Source organism: Pipistrellus kuhlii, unplaced genomic scaffold, assembly GCF_014108245.1.
Source record: "Pipistrellus kuhlii isolate mPipKuh1 unplaced genomic scaffold, mPipKuh1.p scaffold_m20_p_4, whole genome shotgun sequence".
In the NCBI taxonomy this organism is placed as follows: domain Eukaryota; kingdom Metazoa; phylum Chordata; class Mammalia; order Chiroptera; family Vespertilionidae; genus Pipistrellus; species Pipistrellus kuhlii.
In genome coordinates, this window is record NW_023425540.1 from 70,863,912 (window position 1) to 70,884,185 (window position 20,274).

A 20,274-nucleotide genomic window follows, 5' to 3' on the forward strand; every position below is an offset into this window, starting at 1 on the left:
CTGACTTGAGCCTTAGCAACCCAGGTTTAAGTCCATGTCATTTACTTGAAAATGAGTTAAACCCCTTCCTCAGCTAAATCTGCCGGTAGGAAGATGCCATCCTTGGTGTTAGCAGTTGCCTAGCTTACAAGTGATTGGCTTACTTGGAGGGTGCAAACAAGGGCCTCTGGAGGGTGTTCTAGAAGCCACAGCTCTGAAAATTGCCCCTGACCTCATCCCATCCAAATTTAATTCCAATAATTCTCGTGGCCTTCTAATCCTATATGATAAAAGCATAATATGCAAATCGACTGAACTGCAGAACAACTACCGTGTTTCCCTGAAAATAAGACATCCTCCAAAAATAAGACCTACTTACAGGTTTCCTTCTGAGTGAAATATAAGGCATCCCCCCAAAAATAAGGCCCCCTAGGCTAAACATGAGAGATTTGGTCCACTGATTCTGAAAGAAATGGAGTCACAAGAAATTCACCAGGAAATTCAGAAATTGGATTGTTATGATGATGTTCCAGAAGATGATGACATGATTGTCATTGAATAAATGAGTAAATTCTTGATACTGTAGGATTCACAGTTTATCTGGTTTGTGTTGACAACTACCGTACTACTGTACTGTATAGAGGTAATAAATTTCCTTTATTTTCATTTAACAATAAATGTGTTAAATGGAAAAATAAGACATCCCCTGAAAATAAGACCAAGCTCATCTTTGGGAGCAAAAATTAATATAAGACACTGTCTTATTTTTGGGGAAACAGAGTAGTTGCTATGACACACACTGACCACCGGGGGTAGATGCTCTCCACAGGAGCTGCGCCACCCCCACCCATGGTGTGCTCCCACAGAGGGATCGCAGCTCAGCCAGAACAGTAGCCAGGCTCACAGCTGGTGAGCGCAACATTGGTGGCAGGAGCCTCTCCCACCTCCGCTGCAGGTGGGCGGTAAGGAGTGAGGGGTCCCAGACTGAGAGACTACAAACACACACACACACACACACACACATACACACACACACACACACACACACACACCAGTGCATGAGTTTCATGCACTGGGCCTCTATTTTATATGTGTCAGATTATATAATTATAAGTTTATTTTTTTATTTAAAGCATGACCTCCCCATTAGATGACAGCTCTGTGAGGGGATCATGTCTTCACACTGTGTCCATGCTCTGTAGATATTTATTGATGAATATCCTGGAAGTAGTATCATTCCCCTTTCATGCTTTCTGCCCCAACTCCTCTGTCACCTAACTCCATTCCTTTAGGTTTGCAGGAAGATTTGGCTGGGTCTTTTTGATGCTCGGACATCTTTAATACCAGACTCCAGGGATCCTCAGAAAGTAAAGGAGTTTCTCCAGGAAAAATATGAGAAGAAGAGATGGTAAGGAGGAAGAAAGAGATTGATATGAAGACATGGGTCCAATACATACTTCATCTGGTAGTCTAGATTCCAGAGTTGAATTGGGGCTTCTCTCAAAAAGTAGACCTGGGTTTAGTCTGTTTCACTCAGATTTGGTTAAGGCTAAATTCTGCCTTCAAAATAATAAAGCTACATGGGAATATAACTTGTTCTTGGTCACTAACCTTGCAGCTTTGATTTCCCCTCTTTTGGGGAGATGGTAGGCTAATTAGAAGGGGAGCTATGCTTCTGGGAGTGTGGGATCAGTTTTTATAGTTTACCTGATTTTATATATGTCCTATATAATTTTTTGCTTTTTTTAAAAAAATATATTTTTTATTGATTTTGTACAGAGAGGAAGGGAGAGTGATAGAGAGTTAGAAACATTGATGAGAGAGAGTCATTGATCAGCTGCCTCTTGCACACCCCCTACTGGGAATGCGCCCGCAACCAAGGTACATGCCCTTGACCGGAATCGAACCCGGGACCCTTCAGTCCCCAAGCCGACGCTCTATCCATTGAGCCAAACCGGTCCTGGCTAATTTTTTGCTTTTAGCCCATCATTTCATTCATGATTTGTATGTACGTTGTTTTTTAGAAGAGGAAAACCACGTCTCTGTTCTCCCCTACCTTTTCTTTCCCAAGGTGTCACTTCTTATTGTTTGATTTTTTTGTCATGAGCATGTTGTGAGTAACTATAAGGTAGAGAAGAGAATGCAAGGAGATTGGTGTGGTGGATAAAGCAGCACTTTGGATTCCCTCCTGGGGGTGTCCTCATGAGAAAGAAGATTCTTCCAGAATAGAGACCACATACACTATAGTGAGAGGGATTTTTATAAAAAGTAGCAGGACCTGGCAGGAGAGGTTTTGAGCTCTTAGAAGATGAGGTTTTGAGCTTACTATGAAACTGAGAATCTGAAGAAATACCCAGAAATAAAAGGAGGGACCTTGAGTAGGAAGTTGCAAATAGGATCATGTATTCGTCAGCATTATTGCAGATGTTATACTTGAAATCTAGATGGTTTGGCATGTCGGAAAGAGGAGGAAATAATAGGCATAAGCCTGAGCAAACTGAATGTCCGGCAGGAAAAAAAAATGAACATCTGACAGTAAAGGGGAATCTCAAGATAGGCAGAACTTTGCTTTGTTGCTAAATTCCTTTTAGTTCAAAAAAGAAAATTCGGAAAAAATGAAAAAGGATTTGACTGCTATAGCCTGTGTTTTTCCAAGCACCTAAGGTGAGCATGGTCCAAGGTTTTACTCCTCTCCTTTCAACCAAACTATTCTTTCTCAAAGGTATGTCCCCCCAGATCAAGTCAAGGGGCCCACTTACACCAAAGGCAGCGCCTCTGCCCCTCTCCAGGGCTCCGTCCCGGAAGGGAAGCCTCTGCGGTCACTTCTGGGGGATCCTGTGTCATCTCTTCCCGCTGATGCCTCCACCTCTAGCCAGGTAACTCTCAGATCTGCCCTTCACAATTATTTTGGGATTTGGGAGACAGGACTATCAGTTTCCTGAATCTCCTGGACTTAGCAGACAACAGTTCAGGAGCTGTGAGTTGGTTCTCAGCCCTGCTGTTACCTATGTCTTGCATCTGTCACCTTGGACTCTTTTTGGAAGAAAGAACCAACAGGAAGTGGTATTTAGGGAAGTCAGAGTATGAACTCCAAACCTGACCATTCCTCCAAGGAAACACAGAAGGGGCCAGGACTCTGCTTCAAGCACCGGGGAAAGATGAGGAGGTAACAGCTCCAGGGGGACTGTTGGGCACTATCCCTGTAGATCTCAGAGGTACCGTAACTCGTGTGCTTTAAAGTGTGTGGTCTGGGAGCTGGTGTGCTGAGAAGACAGAGGAATGAGGTCTGAGAGAAGCTAAGGCGACTTCTGCCCAGGAATCCTCTCGGTTGAGAGTAGTTTCTTGCTCTCCTCTCCCTCCACTTGCCTATCTTGGGGTTGCCTGGGGAGCCCTGCAGAGGCTGGTGTTTCTGGTATTCCAAGTGCTACATGTAATGTCTTCTCCTCCAAGTCTGCTAGCCAGTCTCGGATGTCTCAGCCCCGGAGCGCCCAGCCGCCTCCCCACTCCTCGGTCAAGAAAGCCAGTACCGACCTGCTGGCTGACATTGGTGGAGACCCCTTTGCTGCTCCCCAGACAGCACCATCATTTGCTGCATTCCCAGCCTTTGGGGGTAAGTGGGACTTGGGATAAGAACCTTAATACAACGTATGTACCCCTGAACACAAAGAATTCACTTCCTCGAGGGACCAGGTTTTACTTGGCCCTCGCTGTCTTCACATGAACAAAGGTGATGGCAGTTCCGAAGCCTCAGGCTGGGAGGTTTGGGGTCAAAGGGGAACCAGGGAATATGTTTGGGAGCTGGGGCTCCTGGCACGTTCTTTTAGAACACTGGAAATAGACCTTTTATTACTTTCACTATTAAAATGGGAGCAGGAGGATTATCATGTGTTCCGTATACCCTAATGTCTTCTCAGAGATCAGCATTAGCCAATAATAGAGTTGAATAAAGTGGTATCTAGTTTCCTTTTTTGCTTTTCAAGCCCCTTTCTCCCCCAGAAAATAATTTCTCCCCCACATGATTCTGCTCAAACTGGCCCCTGCCAAAAATGTTAATGCCTCATGGAGTAAGGATAAAAAGCTGGTGGGAGTGAACTTAGAGCTTCTGAGGTCCCCTTCCTCCCACATGTGTCTAGCTCTCTGCCAAAAGCCCCTGCCATCTCTCTGAGGAAAGGACCCTGTGGAAAGGCAGATGCCTCATTGGGTGGCCTTTGAAGGCCTTTAGAATTAGTGTCTATTATTATATTGTTATTATTCCATTATTCTAGTTAGTGTATATTACTGTATATTAAAATACAGTTTATCTATCCCCTTAACCTATAGGGCAGACACCTTCCCATGGGGGCTTTGCCAACTTCGATGCCTTTGGCAGTAGCCCCAGCTCTTCGGCGTTTGGAAGCATTCCTCTGGCTCGCCAAACCCCATTTCAGGCCCAGCCAGCAGCCACAGGTAAGCTCTGCCTCTCCGGTGGTTTCCTTTCTCCCAGCTGCATCCAGCTGTTCACATCCCTACATCACCTTTCATTCACATCTGCACCAGCCTAAAGCATGTGCCAAGGATACAAAGAGACGCTCTAGGAAAGGCTGGGAGGAGTCTGAGGAGATGATTTTTGTGACGAAGAGGGGGCTCTATTGTTCTGTTTTTATTTATTTTTATTCAGAGAGGAAGGGAGAGGGAGAGAGAGGGAAAAAAACATCAATGATGAAAATCATAGATCAGCTGCCTCCTGCACACCCCCTACTGGGGATCGAGCCCCGCAACCCAGGCATGTGCCCTTGACCAGAACTGAACCCGGGACCCTTCAGTCCAAAGGCCAGCACTCGGAGCCAAACCAGCTAGGGTTATTGTTCTATTTTTTTAATGGAAGGGAAATGTCTAAAATTTCAGCAGGAGCTATGCGGGTCGTGACTGGGAAGCAGAAAAATTGAGAAAGGGCATGACCTTTCCTCTAGAGTGCTCCATTGTCTCTGTTGCAAAACGCCCAAAGGGCAAGAGCTGGGTCAGAGTCCAAGGCAGTCTCCAGCAGTCCTCACCATCCCTCTTAGAGCAGAAGCCTGAAACCTGTGTTGTGTAGTTTATGTTACACAATTGGAAGAGAGTCTAGAGATTGCCTTAAAGCTTTCAGCTTCTCCTTAGTGCACAGGCATCGAGTCTACGGAGTGTTTGGACTTCTTTTGGACATCCTTGGGTGCGGGAGGGCAGCGGGAGTTCTGTGAAAAGCAGATGTCTGAGGAAAGCCAGTGACTTACACTCCTTTTCTTTCTCCCACCTCCCTGCCCTTTCCCTCCTAAACCCTCATTGCCAGCCAGTGGGATGCTAACTGGAAGTTACAGCTTTGGTAAGTTATTCTGCCTGTCCGATAGCCACCCAAGGTAGGAGCTTACCTCAGGTCCTCTGATCTTAGAGTTTTTAGGTCTGGAAGGAACTCTTCAAATTTAGCCATTCTCCAGATGAGACAGTTGAATAGTTTCCCTATTTGTGCAATCCACAGAATGGCAGACCTTGACCCTGGGCCCAGGCTTCCTGCCTCTTGCTCTGCCCACAGCCTTCCCTCTGTGACACTGAATTGGCTACTTGCTTTTGTTTATTTTATTTTCATATTTTTTAATGGGACAAGAAGGGACGTTTTTATATTGATAAAAGTTTAAAAAGTAAGTTTAACTGACAGGGTAACCTTGAAATTCATAAAGCAGTAACTATTATACAATTAAAATTTAATAAACCAGCCAAGGCTGGTTTGGCTCAATAGATAGAGCGTCGGCTTGGAGACTGAAAGGTCCTGGGTTCGATTCCAGTCAAGGGCATGTACCTTGGTTGCGGGCATATCCCCAGTAGGGGGTGTGCAAGAGGCAGCTGATCGATGACTCTCTCTCATCGATGTTTCTGACTCTCTCTCTCCCTTCCTCTCTGTACAAAATCAATAAAATATATTAAAAAAATAATAATAAAATAAAATTTAATAAACCAACAGAGCGGGAGACTATAATAGACTCTCACAAAATTAATAGATAAAGTAGATAGACAGTTAAGGAAAGAAGTCAGCCATTTGAGTAACACTTTAACAAGTTTGACCTAATGAATATAAATAGAATTTTGTAAACAAAAGGCAGAATATATAGCATTTGCAAACGTAGAACTATTTTACAATTTGGGAAATTTGTAGGGGGAAACAAAATCTCCATAAATACTAATAAATAGAAATTACACAGGTCACATTCTATATGGTAAAAGATGTCCTAAATAAAACTTAAAGGCATGAAACAGGAAGGAGATACTTACAACCTGGAAGATAGACAAAAAGCTAATAGCCATAATGTGTTTTATAAAACACTTATAAATAAGAAAGAATCGGATAATGGACAAAGGATTCAAGCAGATAATACCCAGAAAAAATAAGAAAATGTCTTTGACCTGCCGAAACCGGTTTGGCTCAGTGGATAGAGCGTCGGCCTGCGGACTGAGAGGTCCCAGGTTTGATTCCAGTCAGGGGCATGTACCTTGGTTGAGGGCACATCCCCAGTGGGAGGTGTGCAGGAGGCAGCTGATCGATGATTCTCTCTCATCGATGTTTCTAACTCTCTATCCCTCTCTCTTCCTCTCTGTAAAAAATCAATAAAATTTATTTTTTTTATTTATTTTTTTTATTATTATTATTATTTTTTAATATATTTTATTGATTTTGTACAGAGAGGAAGAGAAAGGGATAGAGAGTTAGAAACATCAATGAGAGAGAGTCATCGATCAGCTGCCTCTTGCACACCCCCTACTGGGGATATGCCCGCAACCAAGGTACATGCCCTTGACTGGAATCGAACCCGGGTCCCTTCAGTCCCCAAGCTGATGCTCTATCCATTGAGCCAAACCGGTCCCGGCAAAATTTATTTTTTTTTAAAAAGAAAAGAAAAAGAAAATGTCTTTGACCTAACTAATCAGATGCAAATTAGGATAAAATATTCATTTTTGACATTATGTTAGCAAAAATTTTAAAGATTGATAATGGCCAATATTTTGTGGGGAAATGGGCCCTTTTTTAATTATTATTATTTCAGAGAGCAGAAGGAGAGGGAGAGAGGATTAGAAACATCAGTGATGAGAGAGAATCACTGATCGGCTATCTCTTGCACACTCCCTATTGGGGATCAAGCCCACAACCCAGGCATGTACCTTGACCGGGAATCAAACGATGACCTTCTGGTTCATAGGCTGACAACCACTGAGTCATACCAGCCAGGCAAATGGGTCCTTTTGTGAGCTGTTGGTAAGAATGTAAGTTGTTACAGGATTATTCAGGTTAGCAAGAAAAAAGTGTTCTTGGGAATTGGAGCTCTAAAGGAAACAGTCTATTCGAGGTTATTATAAGTTAGTCTGTGCAGAAATGCATTCCTAGCACAATTGATTGTTTTAAATATTTTAAAGGAGAAAAAGAAGGCATTAGCCTGGAGCCATTCCTGGCTGAAACTGGGGTGAAACTTTAGTTCAGTGTCTGACCATCTCAAAATGCAGAGTCTGCAACCATATCCAGAGCCAAACAGCATTTATGAGGCTCTTGCCATTGCTAGAAGCATCCTCGGATTATCTCCAGAGGAATGAAAGAGTCACCATTTTGCAGGAGAGGAAACTGGCTCAACTTGATCAGTGACTTGACCAAAATTGAATAGCTGATAAGTAGCAGATTCCATTCACTTTGTACCATATCATGATCATGAGGTTGTTTCTGTGAGTGTGATATAAAAGAACTATTGGTGTGTCTCAGTGGTTGAGCGTCAACCTATGAACCAGGAAGGAGGTCAAGGTTCGATTCCCAATCGGGGCACGTGTCCCGATCTGGGCTTGATTCCCCAGTAAGGGGCAAGCAAGAAGCAGACAATCAATGATTCTCTCTCATCATTGATAAATCAGTCTCTTTCTCCACCTCCATTCCTCTCTGAAATCAATAAAAATATATCTTAAAAAGATTTATTGGGCCCTAGCTGGTTTGATTCATTGGATAGAGCGTTGGCCTGTGGGCTGAGGGGTCCCGGGTTTGATTCTAGTCAAGGCACATGCTCAGGTTGCAGGCTTGATCCCCAGTAGGGGGTGTGTAGGAAGCAGCCAAACGATGATTCTCTTTCATCATTGATGTTACTCTCTCACTCTCTCTTCCTCTCTGCAATCAATTTAAAAAAACAAACTATTGGGTATGAAGTAGGGAGATGTTGGTGAGAGGTGGGTATTTCTTCTAACACGCCTGGTTGTATGTTTATATTTCTGAGAGAGAGGATGGGGAGGAGAGGTTTTTACCCCTGAAGCTGCTATCAGACATGTTTACAAATACAGCTCCAGAAGTGAGGCTCTGGAAGTGTATTAAAAGCAAACTCAAGCACAGATATTCCTAGCTGTGGCCTCCTTTCTGAGCATGTGCTCTCGTTAAGGTGTTCACTTAAAGTCAGGGCCAGTTCTGCCCTCTGCTGTTCACCAGGAGACACACAGCACTGCTTGCAGATGGAACCACAGCCCTTCTCCCAGCCTGGGAGGGCAGAGGACCTGGTCCTCACTGAGGGGACTTCTTGACATGAGGGCCCAGAGCAGGAATGAAAAGTCTGGTCTAAGGGAGCTGTGTTCGCTCAGAAATTCCTGAGTCAATCAGGCAAGGGAAGGACCTGGGGTTGGAAAACCAGAGCTCCAACAGCACCCTGCTGGTCTTCCAGCCTTCCTCATGGCCTGTGGAGTGGAGAGGATTGAAGACCAAGAATGTGCAGGGGCATGCTAGCCTAGCACTTGTTCCTGTAGGAAGTCCAGGGGTTGGAGAAGAGTGGCCAGGAGAGCACTGTTTTTTAAGCGCTGGCACCCTAGAAGCAGCCCATCTTTGGAACCTTGCAGTAGGCAGGCTCTGGGCACCTGCCTTACCTGCTGGTTCTCAGCTTCTCCAAGTTAGAGCCTGGTCACCATCAGTTATGCTCAGTGCTTAGTACAGTGAAGATACCCTTAATCAAGGTTTTGGAGGAATACAGCTAAACCTTTAGAAAAGAAAAAGCATGGAGATTTGAATTACAGTTTTGGGCATTCAGAAAAAAATAAAACTTGATTGACAAGAAAACAGGATGAGGTTTGAAGGAGCCAGGGAGCAACACAGATGTGAGAACCAGTTTGGCTTTGCCGTTTCCTTCCTTGTGTCCTTTATCTTTTCCTTTCCCTTCTTTTTCCTCTTGTCTCTGAGAGGAAAAGTATCTTCCATTGTGAAGGATCCCTCTCACCGTTTCCCACTTTCTGCAGGGCTTTGACATATCAACTTTAGCTGAATAAAAACACTTCTACTTCATCTCCTTTTGCCTGGCATATTCCCTTTTCCCCACAATATGCTTAAGGTTTCCCATTCTACAGAATGTTTCCACAGCCTTACCCAAGCTAGTCTCTTGTCACAGCTCCTCTCCACAGCCATACCTCTGGGAGGAGAAGCCGATGCCTTCATTTACTTGATTTTTACTGTCCTGCCTTTCTGTCTCTCTTTTTTTTCCTTCTTTTACAGATTTTATGGCATAATATATATATATATATATATATATATATATATATATATACACACACTGTTGTGCACCTTGATTTTTTAAAACTTTATGGTACTATTAGATCTTTATTTTTTATCAATACATTAACAGCTTCCTCACTTTTTTAACAATCCAACATATGTATATATTATAATTTGTTTAATCAGTCCCCTGTTTATGAATATTTAGGACGGTTCAGTCTTTTGCAGTTAAACAGTGCTGCAGTTCACCCTGTACATCATGTTTGCGCGTGTAAGTTACATCTGTAAGAAAATTCTGGCAGTGGAATTGATCTAGCAGTACTTTTATTTATTACTACAAATATGTCAAGTGCTCCGAAGGAAAAGAACAAGGTGCTCTGAGAGGAAAACCAGGATCGAATTCACATTAGTGCATCAGGAAAGGCTAGTCTAAAGGCATGGTTTTGTTAAGCCCAAAGGGTGAGAAGGAGTTAGCAGGCCAAGGTCACGGTTAGGTCCTCTTGTTCAAGGCAGAGGCAGAGCACGTAGAAAGGCTGGAGCTGAGGGTCTAGGGAGGGTCTTCTTCACTTGTATTCATGTTCTGAGCCAGCCATCGTGTTTCCTTTTAGACTCTGTCTTTGCTTCTCTGACTCTACAGATCATTTCTTAAATCATGCTATGATAATACCTCACATTTGTGTTATATTTTAGATCTCAAAACACTTAGAGGGTCTTTACAGCTACCCTGTGAGAGGGTGAGAAGAAAAATGGAGAATGAAATGGTCTGCTATAAGTACTGTGGTAGCAGGTGATAGAGCCACAAGTAGAATCCAGTTCTTCTCACTTTACCTATTCAAATAGTCTTTTTTCTTCTTCTTCTTCTTGAGAGAGAGAGACAGCTAGTTATTGCTTCACCCATCTGCCATTCACTCATTGATTCCTGTATGTGCCCTCACGTGGGTTTGCCTTAGGGGATCGAACCCTTGGTGTTCAGGGACTGTGCTCTGACCAACTGAGCTGCTCTGCCAGAGCTATTCATTCTTGAGCGCCATCGTGTTGCAGACACTATGCTCAGTGTGTTTTCCCTTCAGTAATGAGTCTTTAGCACTCCTAAAAGTAAAACTTATTTCATTTGTAGCTTTGTGATACCCTCACAGCAGCTCAGAGTGGTTGGCAGATGATATGTGGACACATAGATAAAGAGGCTTTGGAAAATGACGGCGCCTTAGGCCTCTTCCTGTGAGACCAGAGTCCTCGGGATTTCCAGGACTCCTGCTCTGCAGGCTGTTTTGTAAAACTCCCACGTGGGGTTTGTCCTCTGCTTCCTCTTTTTAGATGTGAACCCCAGGGGAGGGCAGGAGAACCACCAGTCGGCTCTGCCCAGTGAGCAGTGTCCCTAAGCCCTAATCTAAGCTCCTAGCACCAGGGTGGCTTCCCAGAAAAAGAGGTGGCCCCAGTGGGAGTACTGATGGCTGGGGATTTATGCTCATCACCTCCAAAGCTATCTCATGAGATTCTCCCAAGTGTCCTTGGACCTTTCGCCCTTCAGCAGCTCTTCCCCCAGCCTCTCTATCCACCCTTCATATGGTTTATCCGTCAGCGGAAATGCTGCTTTGAGTAAATTACAGTCTCTTGAGGGGAAAATGGAAAGTGTAAGTCAGGTCACCATCCCTCCTGCTCTGGGAGAAAGCTGCTTTTCCTTCCGCGGTGGCGCTTGGAGCACTAGGAAGATTGACAGCCGAGGATCACATGGCTTGGAATTCTCAGTGGGTGACACGCCCTCCTGAACTGGGTGATCGTGGGAAGCCTGGGCTGGCTCAGAGAACCCAGGCGGTGCCTCCCGTGTGATCACTCCACTCCTCCGCTGAACCCATCTTCTCTTCTCCTGCCCTTTCCGTCCTGTCTCCAGCCTAACACTCCCTGTTTTACTTCCTATGCCTTCCCAGGGAGCAGCCAGGTGACTCCATTTGGTGCCTCCCCTCTTGCACCTGCCAGTCAGCCCAACAGCCTCCCAGATATGAGCGGCCTCCTGGGACCTGGGGCATCAGCTGGAGGCCTCCCTAGCAGGTAGGCACAGGCATGGGTTTGCCTTAGGGCGGGAGAGCGGGCCGAGAAACCCTGGCCTTGCTCTTCCCGGCCCACTCAGCTCCTGCCTGGCAGTACGGGGCTTGCCATCGCCGAGTCCCCTGCCCAGCTTATCTCCTGGGTCCTGGGAGCTGTGCATGCCGACCTCTCTCCCCACATTGCAGCATCTTTGGGATGACCAGCCAGGTCCCCACACTCCAGTCGGCCCCAACTGGCGGAGGTGGCGGCGCCGGGCTTGCCTTTGGAGGTGAGTCCTGCCGGTGAAGCCTGGGGAGGGAAGCCAAGTCCTAGAGGGATTGAGAACTGTGGGCAGGGGTGGGTGGAATGGAGAGAAGAGGTAGAGGAATGCTCAGTTATCACAATATTAAGCAAATGGGGGAAATAACCATCTTTTTTTCCTCATCTCTACCCCGTTCCACCCGGAGCAGCCTTCACCAACCCTTTCACAGCACCTGCTGCGCACCCTCCGCTGCCTTCCACAAACCCATTCCAGCCCAATGGTTTGGCCACAGGTGAGCCTTCCAGACCGTCCCTGTCCCTGTCCCTCACAGCTCCAACTTCTCTGTGCCTCTCTCCCCTCTCCCCTCTCCGCACAGTGACAGGAGGAGCAGCAGGCAGCCTCAGCCGGCAGTTGTGTTCTTCCCAAACTAGCCCCCCTGGCCACCCTTCTTCCCCAGCCCAGGCCAGGCCTATTCTGGTGGGCAAAGAGTAGAAGCACCCAAGTTACCGAGTCAGACATTTCAGACTTAGAGAAGTAGACTGCTGCTTACCTGCCTCAGTTCTAAGGTTGTTTTCGTGTTGACTGATGGTGGCAGTGATTCCTTTCTCTAACCCGAAGGTGAGCCATCTGAAACATGACCCTGTTCCCTGCCCTCATCAGCCAGAGTGGAATGGTCTCCTCTCACCCTGCCTCTCCTGAACCTCTGCTCTCTGTCTTCACGCACTGCCATCCTTTTTGTTCTCAAAAACCTTGAGGCAGGAAGAGAGAATGACAGCTTCCGGGGTGGCCCGTGGCAGGCCCAGGCTGAGCGCTTTACCTGTTATTTCATTTCACCGTGGCCCCAGGGGATAGGCACTGCTCCCTTTCAGAAATGAGGTAACTGAGGCACAGAGCGGGCTGACCGTTAGCTTTTTATTTATGCAGTTTAATGGGTAGCCCAAAGCTGCCCCCAGGTCTGTGTAGTGTTCGTGTGGGCGGGAAGCAGGCAGGTTTGGTGTGTTGCATGGAAGCTGAAGAGCTCTCTGGCTCAGGGTACTTCACCTGGGTACCTCGGTTAGGAAAAAGCTCCATTCTATCTTCCCATTCTGGAAGGCTTTGGAAGAACTTTTCTCCAGCTGTGTTCCAGAACTCCGCCTGAGCCTCCTGTCCCTCACTCCACAGGACCTGGCTTTGGGATGAGCAGCGCTGGACCTGGCTTCTCCCAGGCAGTGCCACCCCCCGGGCCCTTTGCCAGCACCTTCCCGCCACCCATGTTCTCCCTGCAGACCTCGATGACTCAGCAGCAGAATGGTAAAGGATGCAGACCTCACTCTCCTTCCTCACCCCCCGTTCCCCACCCCCAGTGACTCTGTGTGTGAGCACACGTTTACACGTGTGTTACACACACCTGCAGGAATAGTAGGGAGCCAGCTGTGCAAGCTAATTCCATTTGGGACTGTAGGGGAGGAATCAGGGAAGCACCAGGCCTGCTCTAGACCTTTATTCCCGTCTTTAGGAAGGCCCCTCTCCCTGTGAGCCTGGGAGGTAGCTGTGCCTGCCCTGCAGGGAGGGGGACAGAGCAGGTCAGCACCAGCATGAGGGGCAGGGCTCATGTCTGCTGAGTGTCTGCTCTTGCTTCCCAGGATCTTCCTTCAGTGACTTGGGACCAGCCAAGCTGGAACAGAGGCCACTCAGCCAGCCAGCGGGCATCTCCACCAATCCCTTCATGGTGAGTGCCCCAGGCCACCAAGGTGTGGGGCATGGCCTCTCACTCGGGCTTGGGGACAGAATCCTAGAAGAGGGTAATGTGGGGTGGAACTTAGACCCCTTCCTCATAGAGTTCTGCCTTGTCCCAGCCAGGGCCGAGTGGGGTCAGTTCTTCTCTGAGGTGGGCCTCAGTTCTTCTCTGCCCTGTCATCTCCCCAACACCCACCCCCTCCACTTGGCTCTTAGCTCCTTCGAGTTCCCACTTTCCCCAGCACAGTAATGTTAAGGGAGAAAGGAATCCTGAACTGCATTTCTCCTGCGGCCTCCAGCTTTTCTTCTTTAACCTAACAGTTTGTTGTTGTTGTTTCTTTCCAGACTGGATCCTCATCAAGCCCATTTGCCTCCAAACCTCCCACCACCAACCCTTTCTTGTAGCGCTGTGTCCGGGGGGCGGGGCTCTTCCCTGCTCTCTGGGCCCTTCTACTCCCTGCAGCTCTGGTGGCCACTGGCCCGGGGCATTCCAGTGGTCTGAGACCCGGGGGGGCCTTGCTGTGCGGGGTGGGCGTCGTGGAGCTGGAGGTGCTAATGCTTTGCTTGGAGCTTGCATATAAAAGGGCAGCTTCCTCCCTTCCTTCAGCCCCCACCGAGGCAGGAGGCCTAGGAGAGAAGGCAGGGCCCAGCTTAGAGGAGCAATAGTGTTTTATTTTTCAAACTATTAATTGCAATGACAGTAATCCCCCTCCTCTCCTGCCCTCCGCATACACAATGCTCCCTTAGTTCCCTCCCAACCCCGTGGGCAGAGGAAGCTGGGCAAAGGCTGACCAGGTTGCCCTGGGGAACTCGTCGCCATGCCCAGCTCTCCAGCACTGCTCTCTGGACAGAAGCACAGCGGGAAGAGCACAGTCGGGGTGGGGCTGAGGTGAGGTCTTGATGCGGGACAGTGATCAGACAGGCTGAGAAGGCGCTTGGTGCCCTGGCTTGGGCCAGCACACCCTTTTCTCCATGGTTTTTGCTTCCCTAGCGCTCTCCCTCACCCTGGACACTCAGAATGACTAGTTCTACCTACATACTTAGACATGTCCCACTCCTGTCAAGCACTTTAGTTAGTTGTGGAGTCATGTTTGGATACCAGTGTTTTATATTTATATAGAGAGAATTTTCTAATATAGCCTATTATATATATATATATATATATATATATGCACACAGAGAGAGATATACACACAAGCAGCCATTCTCCCTCTCCCAGACAGCTCTTTCACATGGGGAATGGAATGAGTCCCCATCTGTGCCTCAACCAGCAAAGCCAGAGCTCCAGAGGGCAGGGGGAGGGCAGCCCCAGGTTCTGAGCACCCCAGGGCCCGGGCTTTTCCAGGGAAAGGCTTTGTGCAATTGGCTACTTTTTTCCTTTCTTTTTTCCATGTACCTCCCTGGCCCCCCAACCTCTGCACCAAAGCTGTTAATAGGCAATGTTGGAAAAGAACTGCATTTGAAAGAAAAAGAAAATGGCACTCAGTCTTGTTTGGGGCCAGCTGAGTGCCCTCACATCCATCAGCATGCCTGCCCGGGTTGCTGTTAACATTGCCTGTGATGCTGCCTGCTGTTGGCTTGTCAAGGACAGCTGGCCCAGGACGGGACTCCTCGCCCAGCTCCTGTCTGAACTGGAGTCCGTGTTAGCGATGGGAGGGAGCACCCAGAGCAGGGCCGCCTCTGCAGTGACAGGAGATGGGTGGCGGTCAGCCACTCCCAGGTGCATTCTCAGCCGCTCCCCAGACGGTTTCCACCTGAGGATGTGGCAACATCCTTGGTGTCTGTCTGTGTGGTGACAGACAGATAGCTCGGGTTAAACACCTCACCTGACTGAGGCGAGGCCCAGCACTCAGCCTTCTGTCTGAAGAGGTTCCTCCCTTTTCCAAGTTCCCCGGGGACTCTTGGCCCTTTCGTTCTTGGGATTTCTCTGGGTGTTTCTGCCCAGTCACCTTTAACAGTGTAACAGCAGGAAGAAACAGGTATTGGGTTATGGCTTTATTCAAAGAATTTCCTGAAAATACTTCCAGCTGCTGCCATTGGCCCAGCCAGGATGGCTTCCCACCTTCCCACCCATCCTGTCCTGTGCCTGTTTTCCTTCTCCCAGCTTCCCCTCCTCCCCTCTGGTGGGGTCTCCCAGGGCGGACCACTATTCTTTCCCCCTGGATTTATTGTGTTCTGTTTCCTTTTAGTATTTTTCTGTCACCCTTGACTATCTCTCTGTCCTTCCTCCTGTCTCTTTGCTTAGAGCCAGGGAAGGGCAGCAGGAAAGCTGCTATCTGTTGCTGTGTAGTAGGGGAAGAAGCCTTTCTTATTTCCCCCCAGCTTTCTCTCTCCACCCACCCCTCCTTTCCTAAGCAAAAATAGGTTTAGAGGTGAGATTTAAAGAACCAGAAGCTGCAGTGATTCTGACTGCATGTTTCAGTCTCACTCCTGCTGTTTCCCAGGGACCTCCTTACTGCTTGGCTCCTGGGCCCAGCACCTCCCTGCAGTTCCTTTCCCTGCCTCCCAGTCACCCTGTCCCATAGGGACTCCAGCCAGCTCGCTGCCAGAGCTGGCTGACCAGTCAGCCTCAGACCCCACGGCAGAGAAGTCGAGCTCCCCAGGCACATGCCAAGACTAGGACTACAGCTGCCCTTGGCAGCTTGGCTTCCTCTCTCCAGGTGGCAAAGAATGGAAAAATCCCTCACCGGATAGAAAACGTCTAAATGACTGAGCTGTGTTCGTCCTGCCCTAACCCCTGGGGCAGCCCTGCATGGCCCTGCCTGGTAGTTGTAAATCGGAGCCCCACGCACATACACCGTAGGGCTCCCACCAGGTTTCTGACCAAGTCCCTGACCATTGCTATGACCATGCTCTGCAGACCACCCTCTGGTTTGGTTCTGTCCTTCAGCAGGTCATCTGTGGGTGAGGAAGCAGGTGCAGGTCAGGCCATGGTGGGAGAGGACTGATGGAGGGGCTAAATGTGTGGCGCTATCCCTGCATCACTCCACAGTGGAGCAGGAAACTGAATGGAGGCGGGAGGGGCACATGGAACAGCCTGGCCTTAGTTCTGCAGCCACTGCCTCTGGATTCCTCTCCACCCCCACCCATGGCTGTCCTGCACCTGCAGAGGGGTGCACAGGTGGACCCCTGTGGTTGGAGAAGTGTTCTCACCCAGCAGAGCTGAGGTTCTGCCATTTCCTGTCCCTGGGGAGCCATTAAGTTACCAGGGCAACAGGCTAGAATAAATCTCGTCCTGGTAAGGACAAGGGCAGTGTTGCTAGGGCAACTGATTAGGCCAATTTGACTCCAGGCTCTTTTTGTACCCAGCAGGCTAAGTCACCTGGCATTGATTACCAACCCATCTACCTCTGCTGCTTACCCAGAACCCAGGCACTGAGATCCCTGCTGCTTCCTGCTTTATCTTCACCATTTAAGGAGCTGCTCTCCGACAGCAGCTGTGATTTCACAGGACAGGGTGTTGCCAGGTGGCTTGGCTGATGGGGAGTGGAAAGGAGGAGTTTCAAATCAAACCTATGGGAAAAGGCTCCAGGCCAGGAAAGGCACTCCCTGCTCCTAAAAGCAGCACCCAGATGGAAAGGGAGGGGCCTGCCGGTGGCTTTTTTGTCCCTGCCACTTCGCACATTGGCCTATGGCACATAGATGAGGACCACACTAGGGACTGGGTGGCCTTGAACATACTGTTTCGGTGGCGACTTACAGACCACATACCTGCCTCTCCCTGGCCAACACTGACCAAGAGTGGCAGCTACCACTGTCCCCAGTGCACACCCTGAGCTGCCAGCACCTCCTGCATATTGATGGGCGTTGCTGGTGTGTGTGTGTGGGGCACCACCTGCCTTCTGGCTGGACACCCTCCCTCAGGATGCTGGTTGGCTCCTGTATCCCACTCCCAGTATCACCCTTAAGAGGTGTTTATGGGTACTAGCTGGCTTCCGTGCATACTGCACCTTGGGCTCCTCCAGTTCTCCAGCCCCTGCTTTCCCGGCCTGGGAAATGGGAAAGCTCTACTCGCTGCTCAGAAAAAGAATCAGGTTCCCTTGCTTCAGCACTCTGTTACATCTTTTCCTGACTGTGCCCCTCCCCAAACACCATCTTTAATGAAGGCTACACTTGCCCTCCTCCCCTCCCCTCTCCTCATTTCCCCGCTTTAGGTATCTTACTTTCTATCAGAGGGATATCATGAGGTCTTCTAAGGCCCATTGGTGTCAACTGCTGGTTTGTCTTGTAGAGTGCACTGAGCAGTGTCATCTTCCCACAAGTTAGTTGGTCCATGGGAGATCAGAAGTGAGTTGTCAAAATGTTTGAATTCCAGTCCTGGCTGGTAGCTCAGCTGGTTAGAGCATCCTCGGATACTCCAAGGTTGCAGATTTGGTCCCCAATCAGGGTACATACAAGAATCAACCAGTGAATGCATGAGTAAGTGGAACAACAAATCGATGTTTTTTCTCCCTCTCTGAAATCAATTAAAAAATTAAATGTCTGAATTCCAACCCCATCTCAAACCTCTCAGGGAACAAAGGGCAACGGATACCCCCACCAGAGAGTCTACTGTGATCAGAGATTTCAGCTGGCCCATGGTGGCATTTTGGGGGGCGGAGGTAATGGGGCAACATGACAGAAATGCCCCTGCAGACGGCCTTTCCCTCCATTGAACCTTCTTCCACGGTCTCTCGACCTGGATTCTGGTGGGTACGGGCCATACATGGGAAGTCCACATTTACTTATCCCAAGACACCTCCTATCACCCCAAATCCAGAGAACCTTCAGCTCCTTGGAAGTCAGCACAACTCAGTGCTAGGCGTTCTGGTTCCTAGAATTACTTGGGAAGGAAGAGTACAAGAGTCCTGAGTGGGAAGGATATTGGATTGCTAGACTCAGAAGAGGGTGCTGCTGTAAGGGTGGCAGGCTCAGCTGCAGGTGATCCAGGTCTGCAGATTCCACAGCAGCACAGTCACTGCTGACAGTTACATGCTGCATTCATATTCCTCGGCCACTTTCTCACTGGCAGCTCTAATCAATGGAGATGCCCCCCACACTCTCCTCTGCAGAGCCCAGTCCGAGCAGGTGGAATGGAGACTCCCCACTCAAACCACTGGGTTGGCGTCCAGCTACCTGGGCGTGCGAGGGTGGCGAGTTATGAGCTGTTGGAGGAGAGGAGGCGAGGGGAGCCTGCCAGGATCAATCTTCGGAGACCAGGGTGTCCGAGTCATTGGGCAGTCACTGGGGTACACACTATAGGCAGCGAGGGTCCACTGCAGAACCCCTGCCATAAGCTTCACATCGGGGCCGGAGAGAGATGCTGGGCATCAGGACGGGTAGCAGCCACCTCTACCCACTTCCGGCCTTTCCTCGGTCGTCTCTGCCCCTCTGCCGGCCACTTCACTGCCTGTGGCCGGAATGGATCTCACAGGTGGTCCCCACCAAGGCTTCGCAGCCACTGGCAGAAGCAGAGGTCCCAGCACCGCTGTTGCTCCTGCCTCGGCTACCGGAGCAGAAGTTTCACTGGTGGAGCACCGCCCAAGCTCAGCCAGAGCCTGGCAGGTGCACCTGCAGCCACGCATGGGCGCGCACCGGGCCGCCTGGTCATCCTCCACAGGTGTGACCGCAGCCCGGGCATGGCGGGGACCAGCGGGTGGAGCAGCAAGTGTGATAGCGCAGTGTTTTCCCAAACTTTTGACACGTGTACCCCTTCTATAATTTCCGTAACTCTGAGTACCCCTCGTACTCATGAGAACGTAGAATTAGGCGCAGCTAAGCACGATGCAGTGCGTACCCCGACCAAACTCTTCCCGTACCCCTGGGGGTAGGCGTACCACACTTTGGGAAACACTGTGATAGGGCATGCAGCCACTGCAGTGAGGCCAAGTTCTGGGTGGGCGGAGAGAATATGGGGCCAGGGTCCCAGAGTGGATTTGCTCTATCCATGGCCTCTCCCTGCTCTAGGTCAGCGAAATCAAGCTCAAACATTAAGCGTTTACACTTATCAGTTCTCAGAGCACAGTGACTCCAACACACTATCCCCATCCCACTTCCTCGCCCCATCCTGTGATCATCCAACTGTCCTTCAAGGTTCCAATTGCCGTAAGGATCCCAGGACCTGAATCCTCACTCCGTTTCAGGATGTCTGGCCTGTGACACTGTGGCCCAAGGGGCTGAGGTGGACATGAGGCCTATGCCTGGGTTTGGGGGTACTGAGCCTGCTGCAGAAGCCCCAGGACACCCTGTATCGTTACCTGGGGTCCCTGCTCCGTGTGTGCTGTGTGGCCGTGCAGACTCCTTCTTCCTGAAACTCAGCCACTCAGGTGCACAAGTGGGCGCTGTGACTATAAACAATAGATGTCATGGTGCCCGAAGCGTTCATGCAACTTCTGGCATGAAGCGACTTAGAGACGCTGGTGCCAGTGGTTAGGACTGAGCCACTGCCAAGGGATCCTCTGATGAGCCCCTCCAGATGCTGTCCCCTAGCCTCGTGGTCAGCAAACTGCGGCTCTTGAGCCACATGCAGCTCTTTGGCCCCTTGAATGTGGCTCTTCCACAAAATACCACGGCCTGGGCGAGACTATTTTGAAGAAGCGGCATTAGAAGAAGTTTACGTTTTAAAAATTTGGCTCTCAAAAGAAATTTCAATAGTTGTACTGTTGATATTTGGTTCTATTGACTAATGAGTTTGCTGACCACTGCCCTAGCTAGCCTCATGAGATTGGAGTCATCAGGGCCCAATCAAGGGGCATGAATGGTAATGGGTGCCTGGGTGAGAGGAACAAGCAAGCAACCCTCCAGACCTGGGACA

At 49.1% G+C, this 20,274-nt stretch overlaps 1 protein-coding gene and 1 long non-coding RNA gene across 6 annotated transcripts in view; one reads left to right on the forward strand and one right to left on the reverse strand.

Annotated features, from left to right (window-relative positions):
* AGFG2 (ArfGAP with FG repeats 2) overlaps positions 1–17,875 on the forward strand; it is a 28,336-nt gene extending 10,461 nt beyond the window's left edge. Inside the window, exons 3-13 of one of the 5 annotated variants that reach the window (XM_036411301.2) lie at positions 1,272–1,387; positions 2,702–2,855; positions 3,430–3,589; positions 4,300–4,425; positions 5,282–5,314; positions 11,407–11,527; positions 11,710–11,792; positions 11,974–12,057; positions 12,927–13,055; positions 13,388–13,473; positions 14,908–17,875. In XM_036411301.2, the coding sequence (XP_036267194.1) occupies positions 1,272–1,387; positions 2,702–2,855; positions 3,430–3,589; positions 4,300–4,425; positions 5,282–5,314; positions 11,407–11,527; positions 11,710–11,792; positions 11,974–12,057; positions 12,927–13,055; positions 13,388–13,473; positions 14,908–15,030 (1,215 nt within the window). In that variant the 3' untranslated portion in view covers positions 15,031–17,875. Of the gene's footprint in view, positions 1–1,271; positions 1,388–2,701; positions 2,856–3,429; positions 3,590–4,299; positions 4,426–5,281; positions 5,315–11,406; positions 11,528–11,709; positions 11,793–11,973; positions 12,058–12,926; positions 13,056–13,387; positions 13,474–13,826 lie in introns of all 5 variants that reach the window. The other 4 variants (XM_036411304.2, XM_036411303.2, XM_036411305.2 and 1 more) reach the window with 4 other exon arrangements.
* LOC123651149 lies at positions 16,058–19,139 on the reverse strand. The gene is made up of 2 exons (XR_006739649.1): positions 18,746–19,139; positions 16,058–18,704 (listed from the first exon to the last, which is right to left on the reverse strand). It is a non-coding gene; the product is annotated as an uncharacterized LOC123651149 (long non-coding RNA).
* Between the last annotated feature and the right edge of the window lie 1,135 nt (positions 19,140–20,274).